This window comes from Melospiza georgiana, chromosome 20, assembly GCF_028018845.1.
Source record: "Melospiza georgiana isolate bMelGeo1 chromosome 20, bMelGeo1.pri, whole genome shotgun sequence".
NCBI classification, from domain to species: domain Eukaryota; kingdom Metazoa; phylum Chordata; class Aves; order Passeriformes; family Passerellidae; genus Melospiza; species Melospiza georgiana.
In genome coordinates, this window is record NC_080449.1 from 11,680,941 (window position 1) to 11,697,683 (window position 16,743).

Here is a 16,743-nt window from a genome sequence, read left to right on the forward strand (position 1 = left end):
TTGCCACAAGAAAATGCTGTTTATTCTGGCCTGCTTTGGGATTTTTTTTCTACTGTAGCTGTAAATATTTCTGTAATTCCAAGCAAAGGGAGGGGTCTGGAACTACTGCTCACATGTGTTAGTTTAAGAACACGTGTGTCTGTGTAAGAACAGGTCTCTGCAACAGGCGGCTGCTGATAGAAAAATGAAAGTTTTAGAAAACAGAAAAAACCAGGAGTGGGAGACAGACAATATTTTGTCAGTAAGATCACGTTCCCTCTAGCAGTGGAGAAGAGGCAAAGGTGAGATCCCAGCTGTGTCTGGCAGTGCCAGGGATGCCCTGGCTGCAAGTGGGAGCTGTGGCTGCTTTCCTGTGTTCATCAGCAGTGACTCTGCTGGCACTGTTCTGTCATGCTTTGCTCTGGGCATTCTCCAGCTGCTCTTTTGGGAGGCCCAGCACGCTTTGGGAACAGAGCCAGTGGCACTGCCCGGTCCCCTTGTGGCACTGGGGCTTTGGGGGCAGGTGAGGTGGGTTTTCCTGTGCACAGGAGGCTCCAGGGCAGCAGAGCTGTGCCAGGACAGGGGGGAATTCCTCCCTGGGCTGAGGGAAGGGAGCAGGGGTGGGCACAGCGCCGGGGCCCCTGTGCTGCCAGGCAAAGGCCTGCAGTAACCTCAGGGGGGCTCAGGGGCTCTCTGCCACCTCTGCCCCAGCACCCCAGGGCAGGTGCTGCTTCTGCCTTTTTGCTGCACTCCCCCTGTGGTGTCTGCACAGAAACGAGGCAGCAGCAGGATGGAGCAGAGCCCCAGCCCCAGAGCTGCCACCCCTGCAGGAACAAAGCAAGCCCTGGAGCCCCGGCAGGTCCGGCCGTGCCCCAGCAGCTCCTCAGGGCTGCAGCCCGAGCACCCAAAGCCAGTGTTAGCCAAGGTGCTCAAATACCCTGTCAGTGTCTTGAGCATTTCTGCAAAATAATTTATGGAAGGTGGTTTTGTTTTTTTTCAATAATGAACTTAACTTTCTTTTGATATTTAATTTTTGAATATATTTTTTCACAAAACTGGACTTGCTGTAGTTAATGATTATGATCTTGATTTCTTTTTTAATTGTAAATTTTATAATTTGTAAATAATTAGAATGTCCTTCAAAAGAAATTTACAGTAAAATTTGGTTAAAACCAGACCTGGCTGTTGACTTGTGACTGTTTTTCCCCAAAGAACACCTTTCTGTCTGGATGGCTGATCATGGTCTGTGCCACACACCCTGCTCAGCTGCAAACTTTGATGGCTCTTCATGGTTAAAGGATTCATTTTGTGATGATTTGTCCCAGCCCAGAGCTGTGAGCACAGGCCAGGGTGCAGAGCTTTGCCCAGCAGCAGGACAGAGCTGCTGAACACCAAGGGAGGGAGCTGGGAAAGCTCTGCTCTCTGCTCACCTCACTGAGCTGCATTTCACCATTAATCCCTGACTTTATGGGCAATAAAGAGATGGGAATGGGGGGAAAAGGGACTCTGAAGCCTCCACCCAGAGTGAACAAAATACAGAAATGGTTTCACCTCTTGTGCAGCAGCAGATGCACCACAAACTTTGAAGAGGCTTGTCTTGTCTGTTTGTTTTTAAAATAAACTCATTTCTTATGGCAGGAAGCAGCTGTAAATAAGCAAAGCGATACCAAACACAGGGCAAGTACAGGAACATGGAAAAGTCAAGTATAAAGTCACTGACGAGTAAGACCAGGAGCACTTTTTATACTGGATTAATAAAAGCTTCCAAATTCCTTCTAGGGATGAACCAGAACTGGTTCAGATAAACAAACTGTTTATACCTGGCACTATCAGGAATGAATCGTGTTAGGCATTCCTGAGTTTAAATAAGACAAAAAATCCCTAAATGCTGTCCTAGGGATAGTTCAATTCCTATGTTACAAGAAACCCCTAAAAAGGTCTCCGCTTGCAAACCCTGCTTCAGAAATGAGGGAAGTCACAAACCCCTTGTCCTCCTGGATCTCAGAGGTGCTAAATAAAGTGAAGGGTGAATAAATGGGTGTTAATACTCTTCAGTGCCCCAAAACTGACTTACCAAATGATCCATAATATGAGCAAAGTAACCAGAGATGGAAATGAACTGCAGTAGGACAGAATTTCCTGAGAGGTTTAAGGCATCTGTGCTGGGCTCCTCAGTGTGTGGTCACTGTGTGACATTACTGAGTTTAAACAGGGCCTGTGGAGCCCTGCTTGCACAGGCAGGATTGTCCAGTGCCCTTTCACACCCACCATAAGCCAGACAGTTTTATCATCCAGCTCATTGCAAAGGAGCTCTGAAATGCCAGACTGAATTACATATAACATTCTTATTCTGAACTCTATCCTTGATCCAAATAAAATGGAACTGGTATCTTAGACTTTAAATATTTTACTATTCAATACTAAACCCATCTGTCTTTCAACACAAAAAGAAAATACAAATCCAAGTGAATGGCTTGCCAGAGGAACAGCACTGTACAGAAACAGAATATTCCTGGAATACTGTGGTCTTCCCAAAACCGGCAGCATTTCAGATATTATTTTTCTTTTGTACTGCCCAGACTCGAACACAGAGACAGCCATTCCCATTCCCCAGAGTAAGAAAACTTCCAAGATAACATGAATAAAATAGATACATTGGAAATCAGATAAAGCTTTACAAGAATTTCCCCATGTGTCCAAGATGATTTCCTTTATCAAAGGCTCAATGGTGATGTGATTCCCTCTGCGAGAGTGACAGGTTTTACACCAGAGTGTGCCCAGACACAAAACAAACCAAAAAAGCACCACTGAAGTGAAACAGAAATGATCAGAGACAGCAGCTTTCCCAGGGATGCTGAGGGCTGTGTGAAATGTCTGGAGAAGCCAGAGGGGGCTCAGAACACCCAGCTGAGCCTCCCCTGCGCTCGGTGCCTCGCGGGGCCAGCCCGAGGCCCCACAGAGCCCAGATCCCCCTGCAGGACACGCCCTGCCCTCAGCCCCAGCACACCGGCCTTCCCCTGCACTCAGGAGCTGGGAACCTCCTTGCCCCACACTTTTGCTCTTCTTTGTAATAATCAAGTAAGATGTAAGATATTGTTACATTCCATTCATATACTGCAATTTATAATATTGATAGATAATATTAAGATACACATATATAAGAACTAGGATACTCTTTATGGCCTCTATTTTCTGATGTATTTAACAAAAACAAAATCAAAAAAATGAAAACAATTGCTGGTGTTTCCAGTTTCCCAACAGAGATGCAGGACCAATCCCTGAACAGCTGCTCTGTGCTGTGGTTTCCAGGCCTGTGACAACTCTGCCCTGGCTGTTGGTGTTTGGGGGGGGGGGGGGGGGGGGGGGGGAAGTCAAAAGTGCCACCAAAGTCCATGTGACAGCACAGCTCCAGGAGCGGCTGGGGTTCAATGAGCACAAACAGAAACCAAGGGAGCAGTTCAGTGACTTGTGGGCTGGTTTGCTGCACTTTGCATGTGGGAACAAAAGGTTGTATTTCTGTGTAATGCCAGAAAAACTGACGTCTGTTCCCAGAGGCAGGAGTGAACCCCAGCAGAGTGGGCTGTGTCAAGCTCCGGGTGTGCCAAGGACCAAAAATACAGGGAGGGAGTAACTTGTGCATCAGTAGTGCTGCCTGAAAAGCTGTGTGTGGAAATCCCAACCCACCCCAACCCACCTCCCCTCAGGCTTTGGTCAGTGCAGGGATCCCAGGGTTCAGTGGCGGGGAGTGAGAGCAGTGCCAGGGACTGGGACTGGGGGACTCTGACCTGTGGGCAAAAAGCTCTCGTGTTGAGTTGCAGCTCAGCGATGGTCCTGCGGCAGTCCTGGCTCAGCCTTCCTTAAAAGAAATGCTTAGTTTTATGCTGGCTCAAAAAAACCAAAAAATCCCTCTGTCACTTCCAAAAGGACACCAAGGCCATGTGGTGTGTCACTCAAAGGTTTCCCATCGCTTTCTGAGCTGCTCCACCTTACCTGGTGTGGGTGACACGTCCTGCTTGGTCTTTTTTAACAGATCTTCAAATGGATCTTTTGTCTCCTCAGATTTTGAGGACAGTAACACTGACTCCAAGCCCTTGGCTGGCCTGGCAGGGACCAGAGGGGGTTCACTGGCCAGAAGAGCCAGGGCTTGTTTGGGATCTACCTGTGTGCTGGGCTGGCCCACCTGTAACGTTCGGGGTTTGGGGGGAGCACCCAGACACGCTGGCTGGAGGGAGCTGGTGGGAGAAGGGCTGTGGCTCTGCAGGAGCAAGGAGCCAGCTGCTGGCACAGCTGGAGCCTGGCTGAACAGGTTTGGCATGGAGAGCGTGGCCATGGGGGGCTGAGGTCTCTGTGCTGGGTAGAAGGCGGCAGTGGGGGTTATGAAGCTGGAGCTGTAGGCATGACCTAGGGAGGGGGTAAAGGAGCCCCTGGGCGCTCTGACCAGTGACACCGGAAGGGCTCCTGGCAGTGTCTGGGCGAACGGATTGGGGGAGGGCTGCAGAAAAGGCGGTGGAGCTGGGGCAGGATAGCCCAGGGGCTGGGCAAACGCTGCAGCTGCAGGAGGCACGAAGTCACTGGGCAGGGCCCCGAAGGCGGGCACAGGGGCCGAGCCCTGCGGGGCCCTGGCCGGCCAGGCCGTGGTTCTCAGCGGGTCCAGCAGGCTCAGCAGGAGCTCGCTCTCGTTGCCGGCGCCCTCTGCCTTCACCCGCTCGGGCTGCAGCACCCCAGCGCTGCCGGCAGCGCCGCACAGCAGCTGTGATGGGCGGGAGGAGCAACCCACAGACTGCTGCACTTCGGGCTTTAAGGACACAGCCCCAAAGGGCTCGGGGATAAGATCTGAAACCAAGTGGCCGCGCCCCTGAGGGGTGAGGATTTCCGCTGACCCGGCTGGAGCCTGGTGCTTGGAAGCCCTGGGTGCTGGTGGTGGTGGCACGATCCCCAGTTCTGGAGTCTTTCTTCCCTGGGGCCTAGGAATGGTGATGTTCCCTTGAATGGCAGGATTGGATTCGTCCTTTTCTGCAGGAGCCAGACCACTGTCTCTGCTCTGGGGTCTCCTGGAGATGGGGGGCATGTTACCCAGGGCAGCCAAGGGTCTTTCTGGTGAGCTTTGGGAATATTTGGTGGGAATAGCCATATCATCATGGCCCATACTCCACAGCTTGTTGTAAGGGTGGGACAGCTTCATGCTTGGCACAATCCTGTTCCTCTCAGACACACCAAGATCCATTCTCTGCAAGAGAGAAGAACAAGCATTAACTCTAACTGATGTCCTCACAAGACAGAGCAGGAAGTGAGTTCAGGCTGCTGTGAGGGAAGAGGATCAGTCCCCAGGCTGATCAGTGCAGAGGGACAACCATGTGTGGCCAGGAACCAGCCAGGACTCTGCAGCTCCAATTCCAGCTCTGCTGCCACGGGGTTGTTCAGCTGGCACATGGTGTGCATCTGTCACAGCCCAGTAAGGAGCACACAACCTGTGTCCAAGGCACAGAAGCTGAGAAGCCTTAATTGCTGCATGGAATAAGTTGACAAATGAAATATCTGAATGTAACACTAAAATCAATATTATTATAAAGTAGAAATGACATTTGCTTCTTTAATGTCAGATGAAGATCTTGGAGTCTGCTTTAGTTTAACACTTTCTGAGCAATGTTCCGTCACAAACATCCCGTTTCTTCAGAGGGAGATTGTTTAAATGATGCTTAGACCAAAATAGCCAGACTAAAAGAAAAAAAGTTTGCAGGGGACCTGAAAATTACCAACTATTCATTCTCACTGTCAATCATCAACTTCAAAGATAACTCTGTGTGATGGCCATGGGACAAACAGATTCTGAGGAAGAGGGCAAATATCCCCTCCTTTAGAAGCAAAGGCTTCAGAGGAAACACTTATCACTGAATCCCATTTACGCCATTTCTTAATTCAGAAATTAATTCTGAAACACATAAGCAAATCCCTGGAAAACAGATGATGATGACAATGATGATTATTATTAGGATCTACCCAATAATACGAAAAAGATGCTCAGAATGAGCTCTGTGCCACCCCCAGGGCACAGGAAGCCCCCCGACCTGGTATTCAAAGGAGCAGCGCTGCTCTGCCTCCTCCTTGGGTGTCCGCAGGTCCTCCAGGCTCTTGGCCTGGCTCAGGGGCTGGGGCTGGCCTTCTACTTCCAAGCTGGGGAAGATGTCTTCCAGGAGGTTGACTTCTGAGGCCTTGCTGGAGAGCAGAGGGCTCGGAGGCAGCGGCTCCCTGGCTCTCTCCGGGCTGCCCACGTCCTCCCCATCGGCACTGTCCGACTCCTTCAGCGCCCGGTACGGCTGAGGCCTGCCACACAACCAAAAATCACACTGCAAATCACCACATTGCTCATTCTTTGTTCTGGACGCAATTTCCTAAGGAGCTGGATGAGTTACAAAGAGCTCCCCAGTGGCAAATATAGCTCAGAGAGCTTCCCCATGCAGAGCAGGCGGTGGGCAGGGGCCATGCAGAAGGGGACCCGGCACCCGAGGGTGCTCAGAAGGGCAAGAGCCGAGTGGGAGGTGCTCAGAGGGAAGCTGTGGTCATGCAGGCACAGCCACGCTGAGGGGGGAGTTCTCAGACCAGGGACAGTGGGACACCAGCTCCCCATGCTGACTGTCTGGGCTCCCTCGGGCTGGGCACGGCCTCTGCACCCTGTGTTTGCAGGCTCTGACATCCTTGGGTTTCAAGCTAACTCAGCACACAACATAACTCAGTGTTTTCCTGCAATAATTGGGAGCACCGTGCAGGTTCCAATGATTTCATTGGTGTCATCTTATCAAGAAACACCACAATCCATTATGGAGACACCTCCTTTACATTACCAGCCAAGGCTGAGTTAGCAGGATGCTTCTCTTGCACATACCTCAGCAAAAAATGGAACCAGCACATTTGCATTTTGGTGTGTGTACAGAGAACAGCAGCACAATGTGCATCCAATTAATGACAACAAGTGCCACACATGACTGTGGGGATTGGCACTTGACTGGCAGCCAGTTGTACTGTGGCATTTAAACAAGCTTTCAATTAAAAGAAAATATTTGTGAGACCTGCAAAAACACATCCTATGGAAGAACCCTTCTCCCTTTTCCATATTTTATCATAATACATCTATATCATGCAAATTCAGAGAGCCCAGCCTGCTTCCCTCCCCAGCACACACAGAGCAGGCACTGAGCCCCAGCAGGACAGGGACACTGCAGGTACAGGGCAGACAGTGACAGCACATGGCCTCAGGGCAATCTCACATCACTCTGGGTCACCCTGCAAGCCCCCAAGGGATATCTGAAAACAAAACTGGTCTCCTCCACTCCAGACAGGAGTGTGGAAACATTTCCTGGCCTTTCCTACTGATCCCCCCCATCCCACCTGCCTGCAGTCAGATTGCTTCCCTGTCAGCCTCTGAACCTGTGTCTGCAGCACACAATGGATTTTAGCAGCTGCAGACCTCTTTGTCCCACTGGCAGTCTCCTCCTCCAGCCTGGTCTTACCCTGCCAGGCTTCAGCTGCTCAGCTGGGACTGGCACCGTCCATCTCCAAGCCCGGAGCTGCCTGCCTGTGGCACCATGTGCATTTCTGAAGCAGCAGCTCACAGCAACCTGGCCCCTCTTCCAGTGCTCAAATCAGTGGCTGCACTGTTACAGGAATGAGTGCAACTCCATGCAATTTATCTACCTTTCATCCCCTAGAAATCCTCAAGCAGGCGAGGTTAGGAAATAACAAATCCTCTGCTGACATTCAGTGAGGGCTCAGCTCAGAGCTGCCTGTGGGGATTGGGATATTCAAATAGGCAGCAAGAGGGATTTAGCGCAGCTGAACCCACGGCTGGCAGGGCTCCCCTCACCTCACACGGGCACCCTGGGCAGGCCGCGCTCCTTCCCCTGCCACAGGCACTGTGGGCAGGGGCAGAACCCTCCAGCCACAGCATCAGTGAGCAGTTCTGGCACAGCTGCTCTACACAGTCTTTCAAGACAGAGTTACAGAGCCTTGGGAAGGTACAAGTTACAAATCCAAAAGCTGGATACAAACTGACCAAACAAACTTCCTGCTTCTTGTGTAATTGTCAGATTTTACTCAATGCCATCAGAGGACACCTGCAGGGATGTGATACCTGACAGGCCAGACAGGCTGGGATCAAACAGGTGACACAGGAAAAGGCTGGTAACTGCACTGGAACAAGGCTCACAGGATAACCCAAAAGCACAGTAACACCACACAAGAATGAATGGTGAAAGGTTTGGACAGGACAAGCAGCGTGTTGGAACAAAGAACAAATGGAAGGGTGACATCCCACAGAGCTCGAGTCAATGGAAGCCCATAAGCTGTGTGGTGCTGCAGTGTTTCATGCAGGAGGATGCTTCTTCATGCTGCTCAACATCAAGACAGACAAGCAGGAGAAATATTGGTCATTCATCAAGCATGGTACAGAGACCCCAGGAGCATTTCCAAATCCCAGTACAGAAGCAGGTGCCCTGGGCAATGCAAACCCCACTGTTAGAAACTGGCATGGACACAGCAAAAGAGTGAAGGATAGACCATTCGAAAGGAGCGGAGAAGAAAAAGTTTTCAGAGAAGCCAGAGACAGGATCCTCTTCCTGCTGAAATTCATCATCAGAGGAGTCCTCAGAGAGGAAGACTGTATAGTGTCGCATGGGCTTTACGAGGCTGGGGAACAGGAAGAGAAAAGGAAGTTATGGAGTCACAGTGACAGCTCCTGAGGAGAGAAACCAGGGCTCCAGAGACCCAGATCATCCTGAGCCCGACTGACTGCACAGCAGAGCTGGGCAGGGAACTGAGCTCTGCTGCCCAGGCACAGAACAAAGCCCCTGTGCCAAGCGCAGGCCACTGTGGGGTGCCCAAGGGAAGGGACCGCAGCCACCCCACAGTGCAGGGGACAGTACAGGAACCCCCTTTCCCCACCACGTTCCCTACAGAGCTGGGCACCTCGCTGCTCCTCAGACAGCTCTGCTCCTCAGGCTCTCTGAGCTCTGACAAACATTAGATCTCCCTCTCTGCTTTACAGACATTTACTCTGATGCACAAGAGGAGCTGACTCCAGGGCACCAGCTCCTTCTTGTATCTATTTTTCACATTTGAAACTGCTTCACTCTAGACTAAAACCTCAGCTGTCCAAGGATTGGTATGAAATGCAGTTTGCCAAGTAAGGTGTATGTGCTCCTTTCCTCAGCATTAACTGAAAATCAGTTCTTAAAGACTAGGGCAGGAAAAGAGAAGTTGGATGCTGCAACCAACAGCCCAAGAGGGCCTGAGCTGCCATTGCCAATGCATGTTCACTCACAGTCAGGTCAGAGCTACTTAATAAAAAGTCTCTCACAGGTGGCAGGGGCTGCGGCCAGTGGTGGTAAATCACACTCTGCATTATTCCAGTTAAAGCCAGTGCCTTGCTTTCTTCCCCCTCTCCTTCTGTAACAGGTATCCAGAGGAAGGAGGTGGGGGCACAGAGGCCCCCAGTGCCGCCCCGTGCCCGTGCCCCGGGGCTGCCAGCGCTCGGTAAATCCCGTGCCCGTGCCCCGGGGCTGCCAGCGCTCGGTAAATCCCGGTCAGCCCCGGCGCCGCGCGGACGGGACGCGCTCCACGGCGCCGGCAGCAGCGCGGAGCGGGGGCTCCGTTTTAATGAGGAAGATCTGCATCTCAGGAGCTTTTTCATGTGTCAGGATGCATGGACAAATCAGCAGCACATCACGCTGGCCAAAAATGAAATGCTGACAAATGTAGATATTTCAAATTTAATTGACACCTAAACGTACTTGAGATAGAAAAAAAAATATATAGAAAATGGGAGTGCAGGGTACGGGAATTAGTAAGAATTCTGTAATAATTTTAAAGGATGTTCTGGTTATAAGAAAATTAGTTTTGTTTATTTTATTATGGTATTGCTTTTTCCTGAATATTGAGATTATGGTACAAAGGGGTGTATGGACTTGTCATGAAAATTCTGTATCTTGTGAAAGCTGAGATGTAAAGACTTACTAAAACTAGCAGCAATAAACTACACCCAAATAAAATAATTAAAATACAATATATTTCCAGCATTGGTACAATGTTTACCATTCGTATTTATGTTTATCTGCTGTCTGATAGTGGCAGGAATTGAAGATACACGTTAGCAGAGAGCAACATTGGGACGTCAACAGCTTTTGAACCCAAACATGCAGAATCCTCCATAGGAACACACATAAATGTTAAATTTATTCAATTATCCTCCACCTAAATGCAGTGAGTCATCAGATTAAATATTAAAAAAACGCTTTTAGTTTAAAAATCCCCACAGCCTCTGAGCAGGGCCAGCATGGCTTGTTGCAGGAGCTGCATCTGCTCCACAAGAGGGCAACCAAATTCCACTGTAAAATGCACAAATAACCCTGTGCAAGGGAGAAATCACCATTCAGTTTAGGCCAAAGACAGAGTATGCCCCTACCCTGGCACGGCTGCAAAGAGCTGTCCATGCACTGATGCCCTTCCAGTATGTTTGGGCTGTGCTGGCAAGTTCAGAACAGCTCAGAGCATCCACAGCTCACAGCATCCACAGCTCACAGCATCCATTCCCTGGCCAGGGTCACCCCTGAGGGCCCACTGCTAACTCCACTCAGGCACAGTCAGGAGTCTGTAACACACACCCCTTGTCATCTTTGCAAGGGATAAGTGACATTAGTGAAAGTGCCTGAAAAAGCCTCCCTGAGGCAACAGAACATGCCTTACTGGTATGCACAAGTGAGACACTGGAAACCAACACCTTCTGTCCAGTAGTGGGCTGGGGCAGCACAGATGATTTGGAACATTCCTCCTTCACTGGCACAGCTAAAGGGGGGATAAATTTGCTGGTACTGTGCAAAGTGAAGCCCTAGAAACCCTCACCACAGAGCTCACTCAGACATCACGGTCCTGTTAATGCACTCTAGTCAGACACAGCCCCTTCGGCCATCACTGTCAAATAACCAGCTCTGCATCCTCCAGCTACAGCCTGGCAAGAACACTGCAGCTGCAGGGCTGGAACTGACAATTTCCTTGAAAGAAAAGTGCAAACCAAAACAACAAAGAAATTAACAAACCTCCAAAACCTGAAAACTTTCACTGAAGAGGCTGATCAGAGTGCACTAACTTGGCAAACCACAATGTTTCCATAAGCAAACCTTGGTTACTTGATTTTTCTCTACAATGTTCCAAAAATATTTTTTTAAAAATCAGTTTTGTTCTTAGTTAAAATCTAACTTTGATCGGTAGTATTTTTAATGTCTCCTCTGGTGAGTCCCGGTTCTGAACACACAGTTTGATGAGAGAGCCAGCAGAGAGAAGCAGAGCTGCACAGTACTTACTGTTCTGGGCTGGGAACTGAGGTCCTCCGGCCCTCCACACCAATGTTGCTCTTGGGCCTCTTAACCACATGAGGTCTTGGGGGGCGAACCTGTGACATGCGCAGAGACATCTCATCAAACACTGCCCTGATCCAACAGCAGACACAGACAACACATGGAGAACCACCAGTATCCTACAGGCATCTTCCACTGGGCCTTGCTTTGTCTTTGGTGCCACAACAATGTTACACATGAGTGTGGATACATCAATGGATCTAAAGGATGGATCCAAACCATGTGGCCCCAGGACTTGCAAACCAAACATATATGCTTGTCACTGTTTGCTATTCGTCCTGTCCTGTTTGGTGCAGGCTGAATTTCACAGAAAAGATTCCCTAAGAGTGAGCCTCCCCCTGAGCAGTCAGTGGTGAGAGAAAAGCTGGGGATGTCCACGTGCTCTGGACATTGCACTGGCAGTGGGGCTCCACTCTGGCACCATGACCCTTCTGGCCGCTTGCTCCCAGGTGAGGACTTCTGTGCAAGGCTATCAGGGAAGATGTGTACTTAGGATAAATGTTTTAACATGAAAACCAGCTCATTCTTCATCAAAAATTTGCTTCCTTCCAGCAGCTGAACACAAACCCTTGCCAGCCATATTGTCATTAGCACTCTTGGTATTAAGTCAGACTTCTGTTGTAAGTAAAAATCCAAAGCTTTTCTGTGGAAGATGATGCTGCTGCCAATCCAGTCTCACATACATATCCATCACCTTCTAATGTATGGAAATTCAGCTTGATTTCTGACCAGGATCTCCACAAGCAAACAAGCCTTATTTCAAGGAAAGGAATAAGCCCAAAGTTTGTCTATGTGCTAGCTTACACTGCTGAGGAATTCTGTGCTGAACTTATCCCTGTGAGTCAAATGAGGGAATTTGCAGGATCAGGGCAGACTGTACACACCAGCTTCATGTATTTTGTTAAGAAAGTACAACTCTACCTGAAAAAGAGTCAGATCTGTTGGCTCAGCTCAATGCTTATCTCACCAGAAATGGCCAAAAACCCAAATAAAGGTGGGAATACAATTCAGCTGCTGACCTCCCAGAGCCTGTGCTCCTTAAGAGGCACAAGAGAAAGGAGATGTTCATGGCCTACAGCCTGAGTGCTCTGGAGCGACTACATAAGTTTTAAAAAAATATTTGTTGGGGGAGCAGGACTTTCCAGGTTTGTTTTGGTTTTGTTTTTTTTTAAATTCTTCTCAGGTACAAAAACCTCAAATTCTCCTGCCAGGAGAAAGCCACCAAATTGCATGTAGGGCTTCTGCCCTACACGCAGTATGCAGAAAACAGCAGCAGCATTATTGCATTGAATTTTCATTTCAAAGGAAATGGTGCACAGCAGATATGATGAAGAAATCCAGAGTTGTATTGCCACTATTTCTTAGGAAAAAGGGCTTATGAAAAGGTCAGATGTTAAGGTCTTGGAGATCAGTCCCCACACAAGGCTGCTCCTCTCTACAATAAAGACAGCTTAAGAATGTGAATTTATGGCAGGAATGGAAGGATTAAGTTTGTGGCAACTTCAACCGAACTTGCAACGTGGCGAAACATGGGGAAAAGAACAACAGAGCTAATTAGAGGAGCTGAGCTGTCAGAGCGCAGCAGAATGGCTCGGTGCCAACAAACAAAAGGAATGGGCTGGCAATCAGCAGGATCGATGAAGAATACTGCTTCATTAGGGCTGATAAAACACGGAGAGAGCGCAGAGAGGAGAGAGGGAGAGGGGGGCGACAGCCAGGAGGAACGGGAGAGGAGAGCGCCAAGGAGAGAGGGAAAGAGAGGAAGAAAGCAAAGCTGCTTAATTAAATGGGAGCTGGGAGCTGATGTGTAAAGCTGGCCTGTCAGCGTGCTGGGAACACTTTCACCTTTCGGCTGGGTGTGCTGCCGGGGAGGGACAGAGGTGAGAGTTTGGGGTGGCTCCGGGGCCCCCAGCCCAGCGCGCTGCAAGGTGACAAAGCGGAGCGGCATTTAGAGCATTGTTCCTGGGGAACTGCAGGGAAAAGCCAGGAATCAAGGCAATTCCTTGATGGATTTTGAGTCTCACATAGCCACAGAGGCAAGGTTAAATGCTTATCAAATGCAAAATATCAAAGAAATCCAATTACGTGAGCACACAGCCAAAAGAAAAAAGGTAAACTTCCAGGACAGAAGGGTTGAATGTGCTTATTACTGTCCCCATCAACTTAATGCATAATTATTATATTTTAACTTTTTCTAATTGAATAAAGTTTCCAAACAACCACTATTAATCCAAACAGACCTCCATTAATTAGAAGCAACAACCCTCTCTCCTTCATAATACTACCACTTATTTCCAAAGCAGCAGAATGCAAAGAACATCTCCGTTCTGCTTCCTTAACCTTTCTTTGGTCTGTGTTTTTGGCTTTATTATCAGCAATTACTCATATTGCAAGCACTAGTGGCCATGTATTCCTCCTTGCAGCACAAAGTATTTCTCAGGAATTCTGGTATTATGTGGCCCTGGCTGGAAGAGCAGAGGGACCTGGTCACCCCCTTTAGTGCTTGTGTACAAGGCCAGGATAAATCAATTGCTGATACCCACCTCTGTAGGGGCTGCCAAGCCTGAGAGGGAAAAAACAGCCTGCAAAAAGTATTATTTACACATACAGAAATGTGTTGCAACTACCAAAAGCCAAATAACAATTCTGAACAACAACAAATTTATGTATATTTGATACAAGCATATTTTTGGGATTGATTATAATAATTTACATTTATCTTGAATTTCCCCTTGATGAATGAAGCCTTTCTGTTCCACTTACTGACACAGCCAGAGGAATGCAACAGGAGCTTTCATTATTACATTCCAACCTTTTATCAATCACATTGGGAGCAAAGACAGTTGAACCAACCATGTTACAGTGAGGACTATTAATACCCTACAGCTGGGAGATTAAACAGTCTTAACAAGATCTCCACATAATAAATGACTCCATTTGAACAATACAATTCAGCAACTTTGGTACAGAGGAATCACAACATGCCCCCTTACACCTGCCAAATGTGGAACATGAGGGCATGGGAACACTACAGGAAGCCCACAGTACATGGAAAGTCTTGATCCTAGTGAAACACATCTGGGAGGGTCTCCCATGCCCACTGTACTTAAGAGAACACACATAATCATAGTCAATGCTATTTTTTAAACACAGAAAACAGAAATTTTCAGGGGGAAAAAATCCATAAAAATAACTCTATTAAGCTAAACACCCAGAGTTAAAAAGACAGAGGAGAAACACATGCCACTGAAATGTCACACAGGAACATGCACCAGAGATCAAAAGTTAAAACACACACCCAGTTGCACTTGTTAACCAGTTACCTGCTCATCCAAAACACATTTTAACAAGTTTTAGCAAGATCAGATTTGAAAACTTGCATCTTTCTTATGCATGTATGTATATGGATAAGGAAGCAAGAAGTAAGATGATCTGGGGGGGAACTATATTCATAAAGCTGAATATAATCCTGAATATACATAAATACCTTCCAATGCTGTGCCAAAAACCAACACCCCTCCTAAACTGATGCTTCTTGCCTTTACCTTTAACAAAACCAAACATCTGGTGCAGGGTGCAGACCCAGCAGGGTGTCCAGTCTTAATGCCATTCTGCTAGTCCATAGGTACAAACTGTCCTACAGTGAGTGTTTTTGGGGAAAAACTGCTGAGATAAGGTGTCCCTACTTAACACGTACAGGCACTGCACTGCCAGTAATTTCTGTGCAGTTCTTCCATGGAGGAGTCCCTTCCTCTGGCCAACCTGCTGGGCCTCCTTTTACACCATGGAATTACCCAGTGTATGCCATCCATAACATGGCACCAATGCTCCACTGCCAAAGATCGACCTCCCTTTCTTCAAGTCTATTCATACATGGAGAAGAATTAGGCATCCCAAATGAATTAAAAGCATAACTTGCAAAGAATAATATTATGTCTTCAGACTTCTGCTTCCTTTCAGATTTGAGTTCAGTGCAAGTCTTCAAAAGCTCACTGGCTAAAAACTTCCACCAGCCAGTCTAGCAGGGCTTTGTGTGTAAGAAACCACAGCAAAAGTCAAACCAGAGGTGGCCAGAGCAGCCCCAGTTACCTGCAGAGCTGCCCAGAGCTGCAGGGCTCGCCAGAGAAAAGCAGAACAACCGCGGGTCCCAGGGCTGTGCCGCAGCAGAGAGAAGGCAGTTTAGGAGCATAATTCACACATGGCTTCTGTGCAGAGCTTGACAATCCAAACTACCAGGGTTTAGTAGTGCTACAAGGAGCGTAACTCAGGCAGTGTTAAGCTGTGGCAGTGAAACAATCCCCAGCTACTCACGGGCCTGGAGGAGCGCTGGATCTTTGGGGGCGGCGGCCGCGGCGGGCGGAGTCTGTGCTGCTGCAGCAAAGTGGAGACTAAATTAAAGTCACCTGCATGGAAACACCTCTGATGTCCTGGCAAAAGCAGCATGAGCATGTGACAGCACGTGATTTACCTTCATACTCACCTCATAAAACGCCCTTTTTCTCACTTTGCTTTTCCAAAGCAGCGACAAACTCCACGGCCTGTGATGTGCCCTGGCAGCACAGGTACCCATGGCGGGCTGGACTCAGCTCCTGCCACACCACAGGCAGCAGGGACAGCACCAGACAGCCAAAATGGACTGACACAGCAAAGATCTTCAGGCTGGATTCTTGGACCTCGAGGTGCAAGTGTTCTAGGCCACATTTTTGCAAATGGAAACCAGGATACTCAAAAACACTTTCACTAAAATCTTGAGTGATTTTAGTGCTTGTGAAAACTTATGGAGAAGGCCTCAAACCAGACATGTAAGAGCAAGGAAAAAAACCCAATTCAGTGAAACTTTTCATGCACTTAAAGCTGAGCTTACGCTCAGATCCTGTCCTGGGTTTTACTCCTAAGTGACCAACAATTACAAATCAGGCCTTAAAGCATCATGATGGCCTAGAACCCAAAACTACTTGTGTAAATATTATCTTAGTTCTGTGTAAGTGAAAATGAACACACTACAAATATTCTACATATTTATATTACAATAAACTACTCCTTTGCAAGAGCCAATTCTTTCATATCCTTATCCTGTCACTAGATTATTTTTTCCAGCTGAGATTTAAATACCACATATGATTAAGCTTTCATCTCTGATCAAAAAATAGTTCTATGTATTTCCACAATAAAGACACATACAAATGCTGCTTTGGGAAAAGATTAAAGATGAAGAAACTTTTTTGTATCTTGGACTTCTAACCAGGCATGGTGTTAACTCTCAGAACTGCGACCTCGGTGCTTGTAGCAACACAGGCAAAGCCAACACTCCAATTCCAATTCCTGTTATCACTGCAGCGCTCCCAGCAATGGAATTTGTTGG

The 16,743-nt window shown here is 48.1% G+C and overlaps 1 protein-coding gene across 2 annotated transcripts in view; it reads right to left on the minus strand.

Moving 5' to 3' along the window:
* Nucleotides 1–3,339: 3,339 nt before the first annotated feature.
* Nucleotides 3,340–16,743, minus strand: part of DENND1A (DENN domain containing 1A) — a 146,430-nt gene continuing 133,026 nt past the window's right edge. Inside the window, exons 20-23 of one of the 2 annotated variants that reach the window (XM_058038528.1) lie at nt 11,328–11,416; nt 8,530–8,658; nt 6,045–6,300; nt 3,340–5,206 (exon numbers count right to left, since the gene is read on the minus strand). In XM_058038528.1, coding sequence (XP_057894511.1) covers nt 3,926–5,206; nt 6,045–6,300; nt 8,530–8,658; nt 11,328–11,416 — 1,755 coding nt within the window. In that variant the 3' untranslated portion in view covers nt 3,340–3,925. The remainder of the gene's footprint in view (nt 5,207–6,044; nt 6,301–8,529; nt 8,659–11,327; nt 11,417–16,743) is intronic. The other variant, XM_058038529.1, reaches the window with a different exon arrangement.